Source organism: Amblyomma maculatum, chromosome 1 (assembly GCF_055883805.1).
Source record: "Amblyomma maculatum isolate TAMU_Amacu chromosome 1, ASM5588380v1, whole genome shotgun sequence".
NCBI classification, from domain to species: domain Eukaryota; kingdom Metazoa; phylum Arthropoda; class Arachnida; order Ixodida; family Ixodidae; genus Amblyomma; species Amblyomma maculatum.
Genome location: NC_139344.1, coordinates 117,093,264 through 117,116,894, shown reverse-complemented (window position 1 = coordinate 117,116,894; position 23,631 = coordinate 117,093,264). Strand labels below are relative to the sequence as shown.

Sequence of the window (23,631 nt, the reverse complement as noted above, 5' to 3'; positions counted from 1 at the left end):
GCTTTCTCCTGCTAATGGCACTTTACTGGGACATCCTTCGATTCCTGCGCTCATTTGAGGAAAACGACGTACAAATGGTGAGTTCGCGCGGGCGGGCTTCGTCGACACGCAAGTAATGACATAATAGGTGATGTGCACACAAATGTAGTTCTATTACAGAACGGCTGACAGCATGTTTACACGAGCGAACTGGTGCGAGACACTGATCTGGTATTGTCGCCGATGACACGTTTCCTGCCTAAGTAGTGAGGATTGAAGCCCACTGATGGATCAAGGGTTTGATCGCGATACAATTCGCTCGGCACTTGTAGACATATTCACCTTCCAAGGCTGATCCTATCTATTTGAGCAATGCACATAAATATATACCGTGTTATAAGCACGGCGGTGACATCAGAGCGCCGCTGCTAACAGCCCACAAGTCTGGCGCTCCACACTGTTCTATTTCTCGCATCTAGCAAGTTTTCAGTAACGTCGACTTCACAGACGCTGTTTTCATTTAACTAACCAAAGCTTTTGAGCGACCTACTCTGAAGTTTGTGATGCGCCGGTTTCACGCTACAGTTGCGAGCTGTCTCTTGCTAAAAATCGACTTGAATTACGTAGACACGCATGTTCAATTTTCTGGGACCTACTTTTATCATATGACATCTGCGGGGTATTGTAAGGTACTAATACGCACAGATTGGTCGGAATTGTTCAGCTTATCATGCGCGGCAACAATGTGTTGTAATAGTATTCTTTTCTGTGCTCGCAGCGAATAATTAAGACTGCCATAGAAAGCCAATGGGCTGTGTTTTTGCAAATGTGGAATAAATATTACAGGATGTGTGTATGTGTGTTTTTTTATGAGTATAGGCACTAATGCAAATAGTTTGAGCCTCCTATTTATAGCAAAGTTTTACCTCTGAAGGTTGTCTTGCGCACAAAACGGGTGTAATCAAGACTGCCGGCCGTAGAGAGCCAATGGGGTGCGCTTTTGAACATAAATTGCAATAAACTAGAAGCCTGCCTCGGCAGGAGCTGCGCATATATTTATTGTTTTCGTGAACTCACACAATATCTCAAAAAATTGCGTTCAAAATTTCCCCCTAAAAAGTAGCAAACTTTCTGGGTATGGACTATTCGTTCCGCCAAACAGAAACTTTATGGAGTATTCACGAAGCAGGCGGGCAGCGAGTGCGGCAAGGGAAAAGTTTAGCTGTCTAAATTTAGCGTGTGCGACCCTAATCTGTGCCAAGGCTGGCGTTGAGTGTCAAGGCTCCGAGGTCGATTCGATTCGACTACGACCCAGCTGGCATGGTGAGTGCCGTGGAATCGATTTGGCTCAAAGTAGACAAGGTCCACAACGCGAAATTCGTATAGCTTTCTGCCTCCCGCTGAGAATTCGTCTCACTGTTAAAGCTTGCGTTTTATTTTTATTTTATTTTTATTTATTGTATAGCAAAATGCCACCTTATGCAACCGTTGAAAGCAGCAGTAGCTCGTTAGCTTCTCTCATAGATTATATCAGGCTTGCTGTCGATAAAAGAAAGTTCTCGAGCGCAGTTTTCATTGATTTCAGCAAGGCATTTGATTCCATCGATCACTCCATCTTGTTTCAGAAACTTGAGTCGTACGGCATATCAGGACCTCCATTAGTGATTTTGCAGAGCTTTCGTCGTGACCGAGAGTACATAGTCTTTAGTAATAACCATGCATCTACTAAAGCTCTCACTAACATTGGGGTTCCACAGGGTTCTATTCTAGGCCCTTCAACTCTACATTAACGATTTACCATCCTGTTTAGGCATTGTAATAGTGTATTATACGCAGATGACTCTACTATAATAACATCGCACCATGACATTTTCCAGCTCATATCTAACCTTCAAAATGACATTAATTCTCTTGAGCATTGATGCCATATTAACCGCCTTACTGGGAATGTTACTAAGACTTGCTTTCATATTTTCCATCCCCCACAGAAGCCATTGCCCGTCTCACCTCTGCTATACTTCAATTCCACTGCCATCGCGTCGCAATGCCGAATTTCGTTTCTAGGTGTTGTTATTGACCCACCTAAAATTCCATTATGATATAGCGGAAACTTGCAAGAAAATTTCATTTGGATTACACGCACTAATCAAAGCCCGATCCTTTTTTCCAATCCACACGTTACTATCACTTCACTACGCTTTCGTCCACAGCCACTTAAACTACGGCATTTCATCCTGGGGTAACGCCCTTGTAACGCCTATCATGTTCATCTTTGGTCATTAATAAAACTGCAAAAGCAAGCCATACGCATCATAACCTCCTCCCCTCGAATGTCACCGTCGCACATTTTGTTCATGAGTTTAAATGTTCTACCCCTCTCGGCTCTTTATCTTTATAATATCGGTATTATATTTTTTTAAGATTCTTCACCATCAGCTCCCATTTAGCATTTTTCCTCCCGGCACGATCAAAGCAACAGCGTTACACGGTTCGCTCTACGTAAATAATTTTTTACTACCTAAGGTCAGTACTAACTACGGGAAAGAAGGCCTTCAATTTTCGTCCATATCATTTTGGAATTCTTTGAATTTCGACATTAAGCAAACTAATCAAGTTGAAATTAAAACATTTCCATCTGAATTTATGATTTCTTTATCTTTTGTGCCGCTGAATTCGTAAGTGTTTTTGTACTTTTTTCTGAATTCTATTTTTGTATCTAAATCTGTCGGCATTGCACTCTTTACTATGTATTTCGTTATTTATTTTCAGTGTTGCTTCATAAATTTTCTTACAATATTATTATTCTTTATATTGCCTATCGTAATCTATTACCATGGGCGGTCCCACCTGCGGTCTTGTACCATGGAACCTCTCGCTGTATATTCTTGTACGTTGTTTTTTTTTTATTTGAAAATAAACTTTCAACTTCAACTTCAACCAATGCGAAGCACGTAGTAAAATCTTCCATCACGCTTCTAAATTACCCGAGAGGACTACAAAGCTCATGTTAGCTCCAGCATACGCAAGCCCTCACAACGGAAAGGCAGCGTTACCCTTCCGATTTGAATATCCACCTAGTAGCAGGGAGGGCTGGTTTGGTTTGATCTACAGCGACCGCAAGTTGCACAGCTGTTTTTCATTGGGTGCTTGGCATTCTGCGGAGTGAAAGGTTTAGGAAAAGAGCATCTCATCGACCTGTTGCTTCGACAGCACGGTGATTCGTGCCACTGTCAAAAATTTAAATGCGCCTGGTGCGCTACAGCCCCTTTGTATTCCTTTTCAGCATTGCTTAACCGTAGCGAAGTGTTCCGAATTCTCTGTGGGCCGCCCTATTTTCCCTCCCGGTGACACTTGTTCGATGTGTCTGGGAGGCGCGATAGACATGAAAGCGATGAGAGACAGGAAGAAAAGGACGCGTGCAGTCGTAGGGTAAATTATCTCCTCCGTCGAATGATGAATCCGCAGTCACCGGCGAATAGAAGCCTGGCTGTACATTCCTCTACAGCTAACACTGCGTTTTTCTTCTTTTACCTTCGTTCAGCCTCCGTGCTTACTCATCACATCTTCGCTGGGCATGGAGCGTTTCGTGAAAGAACGCGTCTTTTGGCGGCATTTCTACTTCCTTGGAAAGCTGGGCCCCTTATACGGCTCAACCCTAGATATTTTGATCATGACGAGCAAATAGAGTAAAAAAAATAGCAGCAGAAATGAAGAGGAACGATGCCTCATACAACGGAGAATGGCCCAAGACATTTCCGTAGTATGGCTTCGAGGGAGACCGTAAATTATGCACGGACATAACGGGAACTTATGAAACAAAGAAACCTGACCGAAGGCGGTGGGGAGCCGTACGTTCACTGTGGTAGCCACTGCCGGAAATTTTTGCCACCGAGAGAGAATTTAATCATCGCGTACCCGAGAACAAAGGACCCGAGACCATCTTCTTATTCCTTTTTTGTCCTTTCCGTGTCTTTGGTGAGCCATCCTCCGACCGCCCCGCGGTCTTTCTTTGCACTTCGAACTATATTATATATGCTGTAATGGGCGCGAGTCATCCTATGCATGGAAGCCGAAAAGTCGCTAACAAGTTCGTTCTCCTTTTTTTTTTTCTTTTTTTTTTTTCCTCACAGCTCGGGTCTGCGACAGAGATGATGCCACCGTCTTTATTAAAAAGTAATTTGAAGGAGCAAAATTTGGGCATAAAATTGATTACTTGAACTTTTTTCGTTATTTTCTAATAAGGGCTTAGTGAAAACCATTACGCACGGGCAAGGATGGCATTGTGAAGTTATTTTCGGTGTTTTGACGAATTATCTAAGCAGAACCGCCCACGTTCTCTTTTAGTAGATCGTCGTCCTGTATTAAAAGCAGATTTTCAAAAATATGCTTTGACAACGACAACTAAACAGTCTGGATAATGAAGGATGCTGAACATGGCCAACATTGGCCACTGACGCACGACCTAAAGTGGGAATTTTTTTTTCGTGTTCTTTTCTTATGACTTCTTGCCACGCGCAATTTCTTTACTGGCACATTTACCGAAGTACTTCATTCCTGCACGTGGCAATGTTTGTGCCTTTTGTTGCGCGAAGTTGGCCATGCATCGTGAAGGGCACGGGTAAATTATCCAAAATGCGGCAATTTTACCGATCGTCGGCCATATCTCGAACCTTCCTCCCACCTCTTTGCGAAAATTGATATCTAGGATAAACTCCGATGCCTTACGCGTCACATGTTGAGCCGCTTTTTGCGTGGTTCCCCCTAGTAGCAGTAGTGGTAGCAATGGTGGCTTATTAAAATACCAAAAAGGGGAAGAAAGAGATGCGTGCACTATTTGCAATACACGAGCCGTGAAAGCTTTTTGCGCTGCCCGCGCATGTGGTCAGGCGCAATACGGAATGTGCTGCGCGCGAACGACTACTGATTATATTTAAAATACATCAAGCACTGTATATATAAAACCGCACGCGCTCTGCCGCGCAACCGGAGGGGCACCGTGATTTTGTACGAAATGATTCCCAGGGGGTCGTATAGGCCGCCCGAATCTAGCGAGGTTACTGGACGAGAGTGCCTCAACTGTGCCGCAAAAACTGCACGCATCCGACCTGCAGCTAGCAACAACCGCAACCTCAACCCCAAGGTCTGTGGCGCACCCGTCTTTCCACCGGGCCACGCGCAACCGGCGCACGAACGCACCAACATCGAGCTCTAAAGGGCTGTTAGCGCGCGCCGACGACGAAGAGGCGCTCTTCTTGCGCGGATTCGGGTGTTGTTGAAGAAGGTGATCGTCGGTAACCGCACGCACGTCTTCCAGGACGAGCGGAACGTTGCCGGAAAAAGATAATGCGCGGAGGTGGTGAGGTCGTCGGTCGGTACGTTGCTCCGATGACGCAGTGGCCGGCAACCCTGTATGCTAGAAAGCTGCACCGAGGCTGTGCGAGAATCTCAACTCGCTCGCGTAACGGGAACAACGACGGGATGCTTCGTTCGGGTGTTTTCAGGAGGTTGACGGCAGCCCGAGGGTCACACACCAGAGCGCACCTGGGCAGCTTCACAACGCTCAACAACTCCACAGATTTACAGAAGGCGCTCTACACACAGCCGCTGGTCAGGGCTTACGAAGGATCTTGGAAGGTTCTAGAGGCGCTGAAGCGATACGAGCCTGCCACAGCCCATTTAGCAAATCGCACTGCAGCGCGACATAGGCCGAGGTGGGCTCGCGGTCATGCAGCTAAAAGCCACGCACCATGCGTTGCACCACAACAATGGCCTCCTGCGCGCTCCGCTGTGTCACCTTTCTCTGTTTGCAGTCTCTGTTTGCTGTTTCAGATTCGGACTGCTGCATAAAAATTGTAAAGCATGGCGTCCGCGACAAGAAAAAAAAATAAGATACCATAACATGCAGTGTAAACCTCCTTGACCTCAAAATGGTGATGGTCGTGGCGGAGGTGATGGAAACAGTACATATTTCTTATTCCTAGCATCCCTGAAGCATCAGTCCACTTCTGTGAGGAATTCTTCGACTTTCTTTAAAATGCACAAGAAAACTACGTGCATATAGCCCAAAATGAGACAGTAACAACTCATTTTCTCTGCCTCCATCAGACCGCTATTTCAATGCTTATGTTTACGGCGGAAAACACTATTATGATACACTGGTCGTACCTGGATGATGAAAAAACAACGAAGTGTGTTCATAAAAACTGATCTAAACGTACGTGCGAGCACACCCGGGCTTGCATCTCGAATTTCAGCCATTTCGCAGATGTTCCCTTTCCATGGCCCGATTTTCCGAAACGCCGGAATCGAATGCGGCCACTCTCCGCTTCCAGCGTTTTGATCAACAAGGTGTCGCCGAAAGGAACGTCTTCGAAAAGGATGTGAGCTAGAACACGGACCTTGCATGAGTACGCGGATCGGACGTGATATCCACGTCCAATCCACGTACGCATGCAGGGATTGGACGTGGTGAAATCTCCCAGGAGGCGGTATGCCGCCTCCTGGGCGATTTCAGATAAATCATGCAAGGGGTTGCTGGTCAGCCTCTCGGACTTACCAGATAATTGTGTATATAACTACCAGATCACCGGTGAAAAGGGATCCGGAATTATTTTAGAGTGTTCTCGCTTAGCTCGGTCGTTGGTTTCGCGCCATCGGCGTTCCCGGCGCACAAGCATCGGTTTGCTCAGGTTTGCAGGTGAAAAAAGCAGGGAGACACGGAAACCTACTCCAACAGCTTTTAGTGGAGAGAGAAGAGGGGTATGGCAGCGGGTGGACTAGGGCATCGCGCTACCGGTCACGTGGTGACTCGCGCCATCGGAGGCAGCGGGAGTCGCGGCATAGCCTTCATGCACGTGGGTGGTCCCAGGTGTTTCTGCTGAAGATTATTTTTTTTTTTTTGCAACCGATCCCAGTTTGTGTACCTCCTCAACATTATGGGAATTCCGAACGACGTAGCAATATTCTATAAAATGACGGATAAAGGCTTTTGTGAAGTAGCTTGATAACTAATGGAGAAACATGTAAAGTGTGGGGAAAGTTTCCGAGTCCTTGGAGAGCTTTGTTAGGAATCAGGTTGATATGTTTAGACGATGACACACCCTGCTTGAACGTCAGGTCAAGATATCTCCATTATAGAACTCTCCAATTGCAGTTGTCTTTGAATAAATATGAGGACAAGTAATTAGATGTGCGCCGGAGAAGTGATATGAAAAGTTTTGCAATTACGACGGCTTTTCATGGTTTTTTTTTTTAAAGGTCGACGACCAATATTGTCTTGTTCTAGATAGTAAGGTAGAATAGTTCAGTCTATTCAAGGCTTTCGAAAAACTGGCTAAAATTCCGAGAACGTTTTCCCACGATTCCGACAAGCTGTCCGTGGTTATATCATTTCGCAAAACAACGCATTGGTTCTGGATCTGTCCCGGTGAAATCGGTACTGGGAGTTTGAAATGATTAAAAAAAATCGGTATTGTGAGTTTTAAATGATGAAGAAAGTCGGCAGGGGGTTATCTTTGTTAAACAGATTGCAGTGCGAAAGCACGGGAAGCTGTAATTTAAGCTGTCCATGTGGCGTCATTTGGGAGCCGGCATCTCAAACGGCGGAGGTTGTTACGTTTGGCCACCGACAAGTGTGTCAGCTGACGTGGCCACCGCATAGCAACAGGCAGAACAGCGAGCGGATCGGCCATTTCGGCGCCGTCCATCGGCCGCCCAACGCTTCCTCCCGCGGGCAAGTCTCGAAGTGATCTTGCCACGCGCCAAATGTGTGTGCGTGCGTGTGTGTGCAAACGCTGGCCAAGCCCGGAGCTCGAGGGAAAGTGCGTTGCCCTCGCCCGTCTGCAGGAGGTGGAGGAGATGCGGTCGGGCCACCTGCGATTGAGTCATCCCGTCTTGCCCAAACTTGTTGGACTCTCCATTTCCCTGTGAGGGCTCTCCCTTTCCCTGTGAACTGGCATGCCTATATAAAGCAGCGGCAGACTCCGCTGCGATAGAGACTACTTTGACGCGCCGTGGAGACGACGCTAGACACTAGCTGTGTGAACGTGTCTGTAATCTCTCCGGGTCAGCTTCTCTGCCCGTTTCTTCATGATGCTGTAGTAAAGGTTGTTTCGTTAGGAGACGCCTCGTCTTTGCCGGGACCGTTGATTCCGTCCGCCGAGCCACGGAACCACCAGGCCAACGCTACCGAGGGGCGCGCAAGCCCGAACCTAATAAGGTTCAACCGTGGCCTCCATGATCAACTGCAGCTCAACGGCGCACTTGATCTCGGAGGCTGCGAGTTTTACCCTACTTGTGACACCGTCTGGGAGCCGCCTCGTCAAATGGTAGATACTTAAACCTGGTTATAACGAGCAAGACCACCGGCCGCAGTGACTCAGCGCTTAAGACGCTCGGCTGTCGAACCCGAGTAACCGGGTTCGGGCCCAAGCGGTTCTGATCCACAGCATTTTTTTTCTTCTAGTGTGAAAACGCCACAAGTGGTCATGGTCAGTCATTCCCTTTGTTGGCTGGCGAATTTGGAAGACCCGTCGGGGAGACTTGCGCGTTGGACCAGACTGTGTTTGAATTACCACACGAGGCCACGTGGTTATGACCTCACGAAACAGTTTGTCAATCAGAGTGAGGACACAAACAAAATTCGACCAGCCCCTAATTTATTGGTAATGGTGAGCGATTGAGTGCATTAAAAGGTTTCAGCGCTACACTGAGAGCCTCATGCTTGCCTAGCGTTTAAAACAATACGTTCTACCTCATTCTGCGCATCATAGAGCAATGAATCCGACTTCACGGTTCAGCACAGATATTCGGAAGCTTACCATTTCTTACGCGGCCGAAATGCGTTTTCGCTTTCGGTAACGAAGACTAGTTTACTGTAAGCATGGCCGTTTGTGGCCACGATGGTCGCTCATTTCAATCTCCTGTTCTGTCCCAGGACGGCTGGACAGATGACGCCGGCTACGTCGCTGTGGACGAGCAAAACGACTGCGTGCTGGGTAGCCTCAAGCGCAAGGGCTCCACTCTGCGGTTCCTTTTCACTCGCAAGTTCGACACCTGCGACAGCCACGACTACGTAATCGAGGTACGACAAAGGCCGCGCAGCGCCAGTCAGTGGCACTGCGTTCGGTATTCAGTGTGCTCTCAGCCACCTCGTAAGCACATGTGCGGTGCAAGGAGGGCTGAAATAAAGTAAACGTTTGCGCATGCGCGTTCCTTAAGAGTACTACGAAGTCAGGAATGGCACAACAGACGTCCCACAAAGGAGGCTTTCGAACCAATGACACCTGCCTATCGTCGTGGCTTCGCGGTCGGTCACTTTGCATCTGGTAGCCCCCTGCTACGATAAGCAGCTAGCAATATCTTCTGGCTGGCCGCGACGTCATGGCAATAGGTAGACGCCCGCTTTGGGAAAACCTTATTCTAAGGGCATTTGTCCCTGTGTTTTAAGCTGTACACAACGATAGTTGTCACTGCATTTCATGTACAGTACACTATCGGGCTCTGTGGCCACCTTTGAAACCAGTAACAAAAAAAGTTATCTTTAAAGAAACGAAATTGCCCAAGTAAAAAGCTTGTTTGTTTATATGTCTAGTCGAGCCTCGCATGATAACCACAGCGTCCCCCGCCGCATAGCGCTACGAATTGGCAACGGCTAAAACCTATCTTTCAGAATAATTCAACTTCCACCCCCTTTTCCTTCCCTCCTTCATCTGTGATGATGAAGACTATAGCACTCGGAAACACGGACAACACGATGGAGACACCACATGAGCCCCCACACACACTCCCATCTGACATCGGCCGTCCGTACCATGATGGTTTCAGCTTCCTCCGAAGAAAATAGGCGTATACCGCGTTGAACAAGGACAAGAAAGGCATGCCTCCTGAGAGTTGCGTGTGTATCTCCCTCAGGACGGCACGGTGCATCTGGTGTACGCGACTGGCAAGGGACCCCTGCGGCGCCTCGAGGGCCTGCGGCTCACGCGGGCCCAGCACGGCTTCCAGCGGGCACAGCTGCTCAAGGTCATGGAAGAGCCGCCGCCTTTTCCGTCCGACACCAAGTTTGCAGACTTTCTCAACGACAAGGTTACGACAGTTCATTTTAGCGTTCTGTCTGTCATTCATTATACACACGTGACACATATCTAGGGTTTAGCCATTTGCAGCCACTGGTGGGCCGAAAGCAAGCGAGCCGAAACGTGAATTAAAACGCTTACTGACACAACCCAAATTTATCATGTGTTTTCGGGCACGTAGTATTCGCTTAAGAATGGTATAGCTATCTATTTACCGGGGAAACAACTTTTAGATACCGTGTGTAGCTTTGAGAAAAACATTGTGACTAGCGCCAAAAGCTGAGGCCTAATAGCTGGGTTTTGTTGAATTTGGGTCATTATGACTGCACTCTCAGTATATAATGCATCTGACCCTTTAAAACGAGTTGCCAATAAGGCCTTTAGACATCTTCCGTTCACAATACGCGGCAGAAAAACAAATATATTACGCATGCACTTCCCATCCTCTAAGCCCTAGGAAAGCATTCGTGCCTGTGGCTGTGCCGCGTGCGTTTGTTACGCTGACCATGACAGCTTACAAGACTACTTCGTCGGTCGTAGGTGAAAGTGCCCAGCGAAGAGACAACCTACTGGTGTCGACGGCTGAAGCTTCCAAACGACTTCGACTACAAGAAACACATCGTTCGGGTAAAGCGCACGTTTTTATTGCCAAACATTGAACTTTTATCTCCGCATACATTCGCTCCAACTACAGTGATTTCTAGTATACCGTCCAGTTTCCAGTTGCCTTGGCGGACTATATGCTGTGCGAGCCACTCCATATAGTCCGCCAAAGCATGCAGGGTGGGAATACGCACATAAAATTTTATGTTCACACCTCTGTTAATATGATCGGAGCTGTCTAAACAAAGATATTGTGTAGTTTTTTACATTAATGGGGAACTTATAACTGTGTTCTGACTAATGTGTCTTCGCTGTTACTGTCGTCACAGAGCGCAGCTTTCCGCAAGACGGCTTTAGCGAAGCCATTAATACCTTGATAAGGGATCGCTTGTCCCCATATCGAACAACATAATTTCACTCTTTAGCGTACGAAATAGCGATGGAACTAGTAACATACAGCAAGTATCATCACGAATCTTGGTAATAGAATCGTGCTGTACACTTCCACATTGCACGATACTGAAAAACGAAATAGCGTAAAGCCAGTACCTATAGCCTATCAAGAGCCAAATTTCAGCTTGAAACGTTTGTGACCGGCGTACTGTATGCCAATAACTGCGATATGCGGAACGAAACTGTTCGCTCTTTTTTGCTTACACTTCACTCAAATCTTAAGCCCAGATATTCGTACAACAGTTTCCTGTGGATTACCCGCGCGCATGTCATTTCAGCTTCTGATTCCGCGTTGTTACCCACCCGTTACCAAAATCGATGCAATGTTATGGGGAATAAAACATTTAGAGCGGCTGCACCCTTGCTATACTGCACATGACCAGCGCCAGCTGTTCTGTATTGTGCATTCGCAATCCTTGCGCTCGCTTTAAACATCGTGGCCACGCATAAGTGAGCGATAGCCGCCTCTCTGCAAAGAACACCTTATTGTGCGAGAAATGTGTTGGCACCACGGACCTAATTGAGCCAGCGTGTCCCATGAGCGAGCGTCTCCTATTCCACCTGCAGCACATATATGATCCTGGCCTACTGCATACGTCCAGCGGTCAGAGCCCAACGCTCCGCATCTGCTTCATCCATGTCGCTCTCGCAAGGTGACATGGAGTGCCACCGTTTTGCCGCTGGCGGCTTCATCGCTGCTGTGGCGGCTGCCCCTGCGCAGTATGCCGCGCTAGGCAGTCATTACAGAATTATTTCGTGAGGGTCGTCTCAAGGCGTTTAGCGTTTTCAGCCACACTTGTTTTAGCCAAGGCAGTTTTAGCCACACCAGATGACGACGAAGTTGGCGTGAGGCCATGTGCAAAGGTCAGTCGCATGATTGCAAACGATCTCGTGGAGGCAGTTTGCTTCAACAGCTAGCGCTGTGAAACGTTATGTTTGCTTCAAACAGCATAACTGTTAATTCCTACTGTCAGGGCAAGCTGAAATATGCGAGCAAAGAAAATTTAACTGTATATTACAATCGGTTTTAACTGCCCTGATTATCGGCGTGAGTGCAGACCACCTATGCTCTTTTCCTTCGTTTAGGGCTCTCATTGTCTGGATGCGAAGCCTAATTCCATCCTTCAAATAACCAAATGATTCAAATTAAAAGAATTACTCCGTTTCCTGGTGAAAACAGACCCGGCACAATGGCTTGTCGCTGTGGAGCTCTGTTATTGAGCCCAAAGTCGCGAGTTCATTATCGTTTGTGGTGGCCGCGTTCTATGAAAGCGAAATGCGAAAACGCGCGTCATACTAAGAATTCCGGAGAAAACCTTCATACGCCCGTCCCTGCATGTACCCGCGGCGAGTTAACTGTACTGTTTCCGATTCGGAAACAGTACAGTTTTGATATTTCAGTCTGCAATCCTTCTTGAATGCCAAATAGTGCTAATTTTCCGCATTAGATGTTGCGTAATTGCCATAAAATAGTGCCCCTTTCCCCCTCCTTTTTTTCTTTCTCACTCAACACAACACTGGGTTCGACCTGAGCGCCACTTTTTCTTCATTTATATCACACTTGTCGCAGTACGAAGCTAACATCCAGAAAGGAAGCGAGGCCCTGGTTCACCACATCGAGCTCTTCCACTGCGAGGCGCCGGTCGACGAGGTACTACCGCCTTGGAATGGACCATGCAACAGTCCCGACCGGCCCCAGCCGCTGGACCGCTGCAAGAGGGTCATCGCCGCCTGGGCCATGGGCGCGCCGGTATAATAGGGCCCTTTCTTTAGCGCGCCATCCCCGCGACCGTGGACTACAGATCTCAGTAAATATACCATAACAAGCAAAGCGGGGCGATCTTCCGGCTGTTCATCCTAAAGCGGCGCACTGTCGAAGCGGTTTCAGTTACAGAGCTTTTACTAACAATGTGTGGTGGCTGCGCACCGCTAGCACATGTCCACAAGCTTGATTGCAGGAACACGTTCAGCAATGACATAAAAGCAGTAACTGTATCCCTGCGGCAGTCTTCAAGTGATGATTTTACGGTGATAGTAGCAATAGGCCCATTTCGTAAAATCGCGGCGTCGGTGAGTGAGAAAATTCCACCCGGCCACACTTTTCAGGCACCGGCTACCTCCATCCTTCATGCTGACGTAACAATGAGCGGCGTTCACGTTATGCTAACATGCTTACAAGAATGAAAAACTTATTCGTGGAGATCACCGAAGTCTTAATTTGCTGTTACTAAGATACAAGGTTCAGAGCTAAAGCTTCTCAGTGTTTTAACACGGTAGCACTAAATGTCCCATTCATCAGAAAATCCGCCGTTCTCAGCGCTGTGAGCGAAAAATCACGGGTATGGTTCTGCCAGATGGTGGCTGGCATGGCCGGGCACTGACTGGTCGTCGGCTAGCGTGACGTCATGAGACCAAGTGACCAGGCCGAACTGGCTGACGTACCTTACTAACTCGGGGTTCCTATTTGAGAAAGGGAGAGTGATGATGTGAATCCAGCTCTCCTGGTCCCTTGGATCACGATACGCTGCGCCTAGGCCACGCAGGCATGTTCGTATGGCGTGGTTAAAGAGGGAATTTATATCTATGTCAGATGGCCTTTTTAAATAACGTGGTATCCCACAACTGTATGCGACTGAATAAGCCTGGAGTAATAAAGGCACAGATTGAAAAATTACTGAACAAGCGAGTAACGAAATGCATGTACAGGCTGTTTCACACTTAGAGGGAAGCTGGGAGCGCGTAACAATTCCGCTATGAGAACTCTGCAGCCGTTATCCAGTGAGAATGGGCTGTACCAGGCGCATGTGCGGAAAAGCATCCGGCCGTATTTATTCCGCATGCGCATTTGCCGCCGATTACCACCGACTGTCAGCGGCAGCGCTTCGCAAGGCGCGGTGGCCACGCGCTCCCAGTTTCCCTCTAATGAGCATGAAACAGCCTGTACGTGCTTGAACGAGAATCCGCAAAGAAGAACCGGCAAATGGAAGCCATTAACATTGTCGCGTCATACGTACCCTTAAAAGCTGAGCGTAAGTGTACCCCACTTTGTGGTTATGATAATATATATATATATATATATATATATATATATATATATATATATATATATATATATTATGAAGAGGAAGTAGTGCGCGAGAAACATTCCAGGCAGTGGCATCGTTATCGCTGCGCGTGCTGCACCTGGCTGTGTTCGCTGTCGTTGTGTTCGCCGCTGACCTGCCCAGTCCTGCTGATCTTCTCAATAAACCCCCATCTTACATTTGGTGGAGCTGCCGGTTAAGATCTATCCTCTCGCCCTGCCACTCCGCAGCCGCACATTACCACCTCCTGCGATGCCTGAGGACGTTAACCACCAAGCCGTACAAGTTGGCTCGGCCATCATCTGTTCCGGCTCCCTCCGCCAGCGAGACCCCGCCATCTTCAGCAGCACTGACAGGACTGGCTCACATCCTATGAAAGAGTGAGCACTTACAACAAATGGGACGCGGAAACGAAATTAAGCAACGTGATTTTCTATCTCACCGGCGTAGCCAATCTATGGTTTCGGAACCATGAAGCGGACATTCCATCATGGTCCGTGTTCAAAGCCAGCTTGTCTGAAGTTTTCGGCCGTCCGGCTGTGAGGAAGCTCTGCGCTGAACAGCGCTTACTTGCGCGGTCTAAGCAGGTTGGCGAGAATTTTACGAGTTATATCGAGGACGTCGTCGACTTGTGCAAGCGCGTGAACGCTGAGATGTCAGAGGCCGACAATATCAAGCACATTCTGCAAGGCATAGATGATGACGCCTTTCAGATGCTGACTGCGCGAGATATCCGCACCGTTGCTGAAGTGGTCACACTGTGTCAAAGTTATGATGAACTGCGCGAACAAAGGGTTATAACTCGCGTGAACACCATGCACTCTGAGTCGCTTGTTGGCCTGACAGATGCAGCTGAATATTCTGCGCTCCTGCCACAAGTCAAGAGCTTCATTCGGGAAGAAGTTGCTCGACAGCTCTCCCTCACGTCCTGTCATGAAGGGCCTTCCGCACACCTCGCTTCCAGTTTGCGCCAGATCATTCAAGAACAGGTAGCTGAATCCCTTCCTCCACCCCCATAATCCGTGCCTGTCGCAGCCCCGTTGACATATGCGGCTGTTGCTTCCCGACCACCACCTACGTATGCTCCGCCGCAACCTGCCTACGTTCAGCCGCCTCCTACTCCTGCTCGAGAACCTGCACAGTTTTCCCGACCGGCTCCAAGACCACGCAATCCCTGGCGCACGACAGATAACCGGCCAATTTGTTACGCTTGTGGGCTGGCTGGACATATTTCTCGTTATTGCCGAAACCGTCTCTCAGTGTCGGCACCACCTACTCATGGCCCTGGGTACTGGTCTTCGACGCCTCAGTATTGCGCGCCTACTGATCGAGCCTCCAGCCAGCCGTCATTTCTCCCCAGACCGTTCAGCCATGTCCGACCGCCGTTCACAGTCGCCGCGACGCCGGTCTATCTCTCCGATGCGACGTCGACAGAACGCTTCACTTGAGGAAAACTAGAGGCCGCAGTTCCTGAGGCGAGAACTGCGACCCCCTCGAACTTCCCAAGTCCTCATCTGTCGCCGGCAAACCTTATTGAAGTTTTCATCGAGGGTGTTGCTGTCATGGCTCTAATTGACACTGGTGCTGCGATTTCGGTTATGGACGCAAAACTATGTAGCTCTTTAAAGAAAGTGAAGACGCCTATTGCGGGACTTTCGTTGCGACAGCGCTCAGCATATCAAGCCTTTAGCAGCGTGCATTGCTCGAATAGTTATCCAGAATTGCCTTTATACGATTGAGTTCGTCGTGCTGCCAAGTTGCTCACACGCTGTAATTTTAGGCTGGGATTTCCTATTGTGTCACGCTGCTATTATCGATTGTGCTCGAGCTGAAGTGGGGTTCTCGACTTTGCCCGATGCCTTACCAGACGCTGATTCACCAAATTCCTGTGCTAAAGCCCTCGTCGCCGAAGATAACGTCCTTCCTCCCTGCTCTTCTGTGCTTGTTCGCGTCGCTTGTGCCTCTGTTAGCGATGACCGTTCTCTTCACACCAGCCCATACTTTCCTGCGCCGCAAGTGCCTTCCATTGCCCTACGCTGTGCTCGCTATTTCCGCTGGCCTTTCCGTGTTATGGGTCTCTAACCCATTTACTCCCCTACTGCATTGCGCCATGGTGAATGCATCGGCAGTATCCAGCCAATCGCATCTCTTCTGATCTCTGAGGAACCTGACGATGCGCCGCACTCTGCCATGACTGCGCTCAGCCCCCCTTCACCTGCACCCGCTTCCCCCTCTACAGACTTGTTCCTCCGTTCCATCGACGCCGATCTTCCTCCAGCGCAGCGCACTCAGCTTTTGAACCTACTACATCACTTTCGCTCCTCCTTCGACTCTCATCAAAGTTGTTTGGGTCAAACTTCTACAGTCACTCATCGCATCGACACCGGCACCCACGAACCTCTGCAACAGCGCCCCTATCGTGTGTCTGCAACCGAACGCCAAGCAATTGAAGAGCAAGTCGACCTAATGATTAAGAATGGCGTGATTCAGCCCTCAAACAGCCTTTGGGCGTCACCTGTTGTCCTCGTAAAAAAGAAAGATGCTTCTATCCGCTTCTGTGTCGATTATCGCCGCCTTAATAAGATTACGCGAAATGACGTCTACCCTCTCCCACGCATCGACGATGCTCTCGATTGTTTGCAAGGCGCCGAGCTCTTTTCTTCCCTAGACTTACATTCCGGGTACTGGCAAGTTGCCCTGGAAGCGGCTGATCGCCCCAAAACTGCCTTTGTAACTCCCGACGGCTTGTACGAATTTACAGTTATGCCGTTTGGCCTTTGTAATGCTCCGGCAACATTTGAGCGGATGATGGACACCATTTTGCGTGGCCTAAAGTGGAAGACGTGCCTCTGCTACCTCGACGACATTATCGTCTTTTTTCCTGACTTTGACACACATCTCTACCGTCTGAAGCACGTTTTGACCTGCCTATCTGATGCCGGACTGCAGCTGAATTTAAAAAATGTCGTTTTGCCGCCAGCCAGCTCACCATTCTCGGCCTCGTTGTCGCCAAAGAAGGTGTATCTCCAGATCCTGCCAAACTTCGTGCCGTAGCAGCCTTTCCCAAACCGACTTCCATCAAAGATCAACGTAGCTTCCTCGGGCTGTGCTCTTACTTTCGCAGCTTTATTAGAAATTTTGCTTCAATTGCTGCTCCCTTGACAGACCGTCTGTCCGGCAATTCCAACCTTTCGTCGTGGTCGCCAACGTGCGACGATGCCTTCAATACTTTACGCCGCATCCTCACGGTACCGCCTGTCCTACGTCACTTCGACCCCACAGCGCCTACTGAAGTCCACACGGACGCCAGTGGTATTGGTCTCGGCGCTGTGCTCGCTCAGCGCAAATCAGGTTGTACTGAATACGTGGTCGCCTATGCTAGCCGTACACCCACGAAGGCTCAATCCAATTACTCTGTCACTGAAAAAGATTGCTAAGCGATTATTTGGGCTCTTACTAAATTCCGCCCAAACCTCTATGGCCGCCCTTTTGACGTAGTGACGGACCACCATGCGCTTTGCTGGCTTTCCTCACTGAAAGACCCGTCCGGCAGACTAGCAAGATGGGCTCTTCGCCTTCAGGAATATGTTGTCCGCGTTGTTTACCGCTCCGGCCGCAAGCATCACGACGCCGACGCACTTTCTCGCTGCCCCCTTACAATTGAGGTCGCGAGCCTTTCCTCTTCCGACGATTCCCCGCCATCGCTTCGCATCAATGACATGCCGTCAGCGCAACGTCAAGATCCTTGGATAAATTCTCTCCTCAATTTTATCTCCAATCCTACAGCTGCTTCTCCATCACGCACTCTCCGCCGCCATGCTTCCCACTTTGCAATTCGTGATAACCTCCTCTACCGCCGCAACTACTGCGCAGATGGCCGCAAGTGGTTGCTAGTTATTCCCCGGCAGCTACGTTCGCAAATCTGTGACTATTTCCACGCTGACCCACAATCCGGTCACGCGGGCGTCTTCAAGACATACACTCATCTCCGGCTGCGTTACTATTGGCGGGGCATGTACACCTTCGTACTCAAGTACGTTCGTTCATGCCTCACCTGTCAACGTCGCAAGCCATCTCCTCAACGTTCCGCTGGAGAGTTGATGGCGTTACCCAACCCACAACGCCCTTTCGACCGCGTCGGCATTGATTTGTACGGGCCGCTTCCCTACACTGCAGCCGGCAACCGCTGGGCTATCGTAGCCGTTGATCATCTGACGAGGTATGCAGAAACCGCCGCACTTCCATCTGCCACAGCGTCAGAAGTAGCTTTCTTCATTTTGCAGCGATTTGTTCTTCGCCACGGCGCACCTCGAAAGCTGCTCAGCGACAGAGGACGCGCTTTCTTGAGTGATGTTATGAAAGCCTTGCTCACCAAGTGCGACATTATTCATAGAACCACCTCCGCCTATCATCCCCAGACTAATGGCCTCACTGAGCGTTTCAATCGTACCCTTGGCGACGTGCTCTCTATGTACGTCTCCTCCAACCACTCAAATTGGGACCTCGTCCTTCCGTATGTCACTTACGCTTACAATACCGCAACGCAGTCTACTACTGGCTTCTCTCCTTTTTTTCTCCTCTACGGCCGTCACCCCTCTGCTACAATCGACACCATACTCCCGTATCAGCCAGACATATCAGAGTATACTCCTGCGTCTCAAGCAGCCCAGCATGCGTAAGACTGTCGACAAATTGCCCGCGCATTCACGGCTAACACCCAGTACCGCCATAAATCCAACCATGACAACCAACACTCGACACCGGACTTCTAGTCTGGCGCACTTGTGTGGCTGTGGATACCCTCAAATGCTCCTGGACTGTCTTCAAAATTTCTTGCTAAATACCATGGCCCAACCGAGTTCTGGAGCGCACCTCTCCGGTTAATTATGTGGTGGAACCTCTTACGCCGTCTCATGATCTACGCCGGCGCGGACGAGAGATTGTTCACGTCCAGCGCCTCAAACCCTGTTATGACCCTGCCGTCTTGCTCACGCCATAAGTCGCCAGGATGTCTCCCCTTCGTCCCAGGGGTAATTGTGAAGAGGAAGTAGTGCACGAGAAACATTCCAGGCAGTGGCATCGTGATCGCTGCGCGTGTTGCACCTGACTGTGTCCGCTGCCGCTGTGTTCGCCGCTGACCTGCGCAGTCCTGCTGACCGAGTCCTGCTGATCTGCTCAATAAACCCCCATCTTACAATATATATAAGCCGAGAGTCTAAGGTTCACCAGCTTCCGTTTCTTCCTTTTCCTCCACCTCCTTTTCGTCCTCTTCGCTTCCGATCCTTAGCACGTGACACTTCCGCCCTCACAGACGAAGCCTCCAAGGCGAGTTAACTAGGCTGTCCGGGATGAAACGTTTTGAGCCGAGCCACATGGACCATTTGAGTATTCCATGAGCATCAGCCGCTTTGAGCAAAGCGTGTTATGACTTAGTTCAAATCACTCAGACGCTCCAAGATAACAAAAAGGCCAATATAGTGGCCCAGGAGCTTCTGGGATAACCCACGCTTGGGCAGCGGCGTCCACAGCCACACTGAATCGCCAGGTGCGTAGCACACATGCGGGCGTTGGTTGTCGTAACACTCGTTGGATCCAGCCTGTGCGTCAATGACGCGGAGACGAGCAAGGCGGCGAGCTCCTTCAACATGTGAAACTCAGGAGGGTACAGCTGCCGGGAACAAGAGCGTAGAGGAGGCAGAACGTACTGTAGCCAGTAGTTTCACGTTGATAAAAGGCAGGATGTCCCCCCCGGTTCTTATGGTGGGAATCGACGTACTACATTGCCAGCATAGTGGCGAGAGTGCAGTTGGTGCGTTCAACGCGGTCGTTCGTTTGGGGATGGTACGGCGTTAAATGACGGAAATCACATGCACAGAGGCGAAGAAGTGTTTCAATAACATCAGCAATAAACTGCCGTCCACGGCCACCGTGGACCGTGTCAAAGAGCAAGAATCCGCAGAAATTTGGACACCTCGAAAGCAGTGGCTAATGGTAGTGGAGCTGTCTCAGATTATCGAGTTAGGTGGTCGACACACACAACATCTATCTGTTACCGTTGGAAGACCATGGAAAAGGGCCCAATAGGCTGATGCCCACTTGCTCGAAAGGTGCGGTCGGAGGTGCAGCAGGCTGCAGCGGTGATGTAGGGAACTTTAACGCTGGAATTACAGGCTACATTGAGTTGAATGGCTTGACTCATGGCAGTAAAATCTTTCCTGCGTGCGGTGAAGGGTCCGGGCAAAACCCAAGAGTCTAGAAGTGGCGTCGTCTTGCATCGTTTCAAGAACAGGAATTCGGAGATTTTCGGGAACGACGAGAAGAAAATGCGCACCTCCGCGAACTCAAAAACGGACATCTGGTGAATTACGAGCAGCTTCGAAGATCGTTCCTAAAGTCATGTCATTGCGCTGTTCATTCCGGAAGTGGTGAAGCTCAGGAAACGATGGTGATATAGCCGTGGGGTAGTCATCAAAGCTGTCGCCATCGCAACCAGTGGTAGGGAGCGGGAAGCGCGAGAGGCTGCCATCGTCGGCGTGTCATCGCCGGCTGTCCGGAGACCAGAGTAGATGCAGACCACATTCTACACTAATGTAACGCTGCCATTATCTCACCTTATTTCACTTGCCCTCCACCTTTTTCGAGGAGCGCTTGATTCAGTCAGGGCCGGTAGATGAACAATGGTCCTTTGCGGATCAGCCGCTATTTTGCCGTTATAGAGTACCGATCTCAAATAAACTTCCTCCTCCTATGTTAGAGGAAAATCTGCTTTTCGGTTCTGGCTTTAGCTTGCGCCCAGCCACAGAATGACTCGTCATTAGGCATATTGCGGTTCGCTCGCAGTATTTCGCAGAAACGAGCCTCTTTTCACTCGCTTTTCACAGCCTGACCCGCCCTCGCTTTTCATCTGCAAAGCTGACGCATGCCGAAATAATCTCCAATTACGCATTAACCACGAAAGAGCATACATGATGGGACTTTTTGGCTGAAGAACAGCAGTCAGTAGGCAGAAAAGCAACCGGCTCTGAGCCGAGCATCACGTCCCAGATATTATGACGTTCTTATTTCGTCGCTTAACGCACACATCTCTTAAGAGGATGACGTTGTTGCCGCATGACACGTGGCGCAATTCGAGACTAAATGTATTCAAAAATTGAAGCACCAACGCTGCCTTTCCTGACCGGACTGCCCGAAATTTTTTATTTTTGGTTTAGTCTGTGTCACCCGTTATTAATCAGGGGGTATTATTAACGATGCGCCGTTAATGGTGCGCACACTCCCAGACGCCCTAAAGTGAGGGGGGGGGGGGGGGGGTAGCTGTTCCGGTCGCGAAGGAGATGCCCTCGACCTGCGTGGCAAGCTTAGCCGGAATTCAACTACCTTGTAGTGACAGAAGGGGGTGGCCGTTTGGTGCCCAGCGGTCGCCGGTTCAAGCCAAGGTAAGGTGCGGAGTCAGAAGTAACAAACAAAACGCAGTTTATGCACAGCAAGAGACGATACAGAGGAATACACAAAAACACTTGAAATGCACAGACGAAAGGTTCACAGAATACAAACGCTAAGCAGGACCCTCGCAGGTCCGTGGGCTTGGCAGCAGCAGGTGATCCCCGGGAGTCCAGTCGAAGCACTGGCGAACACGCCGCAATAATCCGTTCCGCAATCGGACAATATGTCCATTATGTGACCCTTTTTCCAAGCATTTCACCCCAGAAGAGCCGAGCACCAGGCCGGAGGAAAGCTTGTACCCATTGAAAAACCGGTGGGTAACCGGCGGCACCAGGGATCGAACCCGGTACCTCCCGAATGCGAGGCGGATGAGATTTGGGCCGTGACCCCTTTTCCCAAGCATTTCACCCGAGAAGAGCCGAGCACCAGGCCGGGGGAAAGCTTGTACCCATTTAAAAACCGGTGGGTACCCGGCGGCACCAGGGATCGAACCCGGTACCTCCCGAATGCGAGGCGGATGTAAAAAAAGGGCCACATAATGGGCTGTTGCCGCGCAAGGCGGACTTATTGTTGTCCGATGGCGGAACGAATCACTGCCACATCGGCGCAACTATTTGGGCCGTGACCCCTTTTCCCAAGCATTTCACCCCAGAAGAGCCGAGCATCAGGCCGGGGGAAAGCTTGTACCCATTTAAAAACCCGCAAGGATGACCAGAAGCGCGTTCCTGGCCCACTTCAAGCTATGCCACTGTCGCTGGATGACATTCGAGCCAGCCTGGATAACATCGTGCAGCAGCACTGCCTGGCGCAGTCACCTCACATGAGGGCCTCCTTCTCTGGGGATACGTTGCGGCGACTGGACGATGCTGGCAAAGCCGTGGTTGCCTCGCATGCGCTGGCAGCATACCTCTCCACACTGGAGGGCGCGGCGCTACGCAAGGTGACGGCACGCATCGTCTCCGACACTGGCCTCTGGGTATCCCGCCTCTTTAGGTTCTCTGTGTTAGCACGCGCCAAAGCTAGCGCGCACATACACTTAGCTTCGCTGGTTAGAGCGCTCTCTCTTCCTCCCGTCGAGCCGCGCGACCGACCGACCGACCGACCGACCGACCGACCGACTGACTGACTGACTGACTACACACGCGGCGCGGTCTCTTTAAATAGGGCGCGCCGCGTCTGTGTTAGCACGCGCCAAAGCTAGCGCGCACATTCACTTAGCTTCGCTGGTTAGAGCGCTCTCTCTTCCTCCCGTCGAGCCGCGCGTCGTCATTGGCTAGGTCCCGTAGAATGTTCCAGAGACGTCTGGCGTTTTCCAAACTGGTGAGTCACCTTCATCGCCGGGTGGTGAAAAAGAGGGCGACTGCGACGCGTAAAAATCCACGCGCTCTCTCGCGCAGGGAAGGAGGTTTTTCTCGAATCTTGTGGAAGGTACCATACGGCGGCGACGCCGGCTTAGTAAAAATTTGCGCCGATTTCGTGAGTCTGAAATTTGGAAAAGTTTTATCAGCGAGTGTTTTTCGATTTTTTGTTTTTTTTTTCACAAACGTATAGCTCTAGGTTTAAAAATAAAAGCATTGGGAAGGTAGCTGCGCAAAAAAATGACAGACATTAAGTAAAAAATTTCGCGCAAAAATAGAACACAAAGGACAAAGAAGAACACATAAAACGTTTGAAAAGCGCTAACTACCGACTCTTTATTCAAGCCGAAGTACACAGCTCATATATGAAAAAATCGAGCATGCGCAGAAGGGGGCAGATAAAACAGACAAACAGTAGTAGTCAATGCAAAAACATGTCTAGAAAGGTACATTCCGCCGAGTACATATGTACAAATGTATCGCTAAGACAACGATCGGATAGCTTATCTATATGATATGCCTCTAATAGAACTCTTGCCTTATAATTCCCACTTGCTCAATTTTTTCATATATAAGCTGTGTACTTCGGCTTGAATAAAGAGTTGGTAGTTAGCGCTTGTCAAACGTCTTATATGT

General features: G+C 49.5%; 1 protein-coding gene across 1 annotated transcript in view; it reads left to right on the top strand.

Annotated features, from left to right (window-relative positions):
- LOC146203684 (dopamine beta-hydroxylase-like) overlaps window positions 1-23,631 on the top strand; it is a 38,512-nt gene that overhangs the window by 3,846 nt on the left and 11,035 nt on the right. The window contains exons 2-5 of the mRNA XM_084603196.1: window positions 8,915-9,061; window positions 9,892-10,065; window positions 10,596-10,682; window positions 12,682-12,861. Coding sequence (XP_084459322.1) covers window positions 8,915-9,061; window positions 9,892-10,065; window positions 10,596-10,682; window positions 12,682-12,861 — 588 coding nt within the window. The remainder of the gene's footprint in view (window positions 1-8,914; window positions 9,062-9,891; window positions 10,066-10,595; window positions 10,683-12,681; window positions 12,862-23,631) is intronic.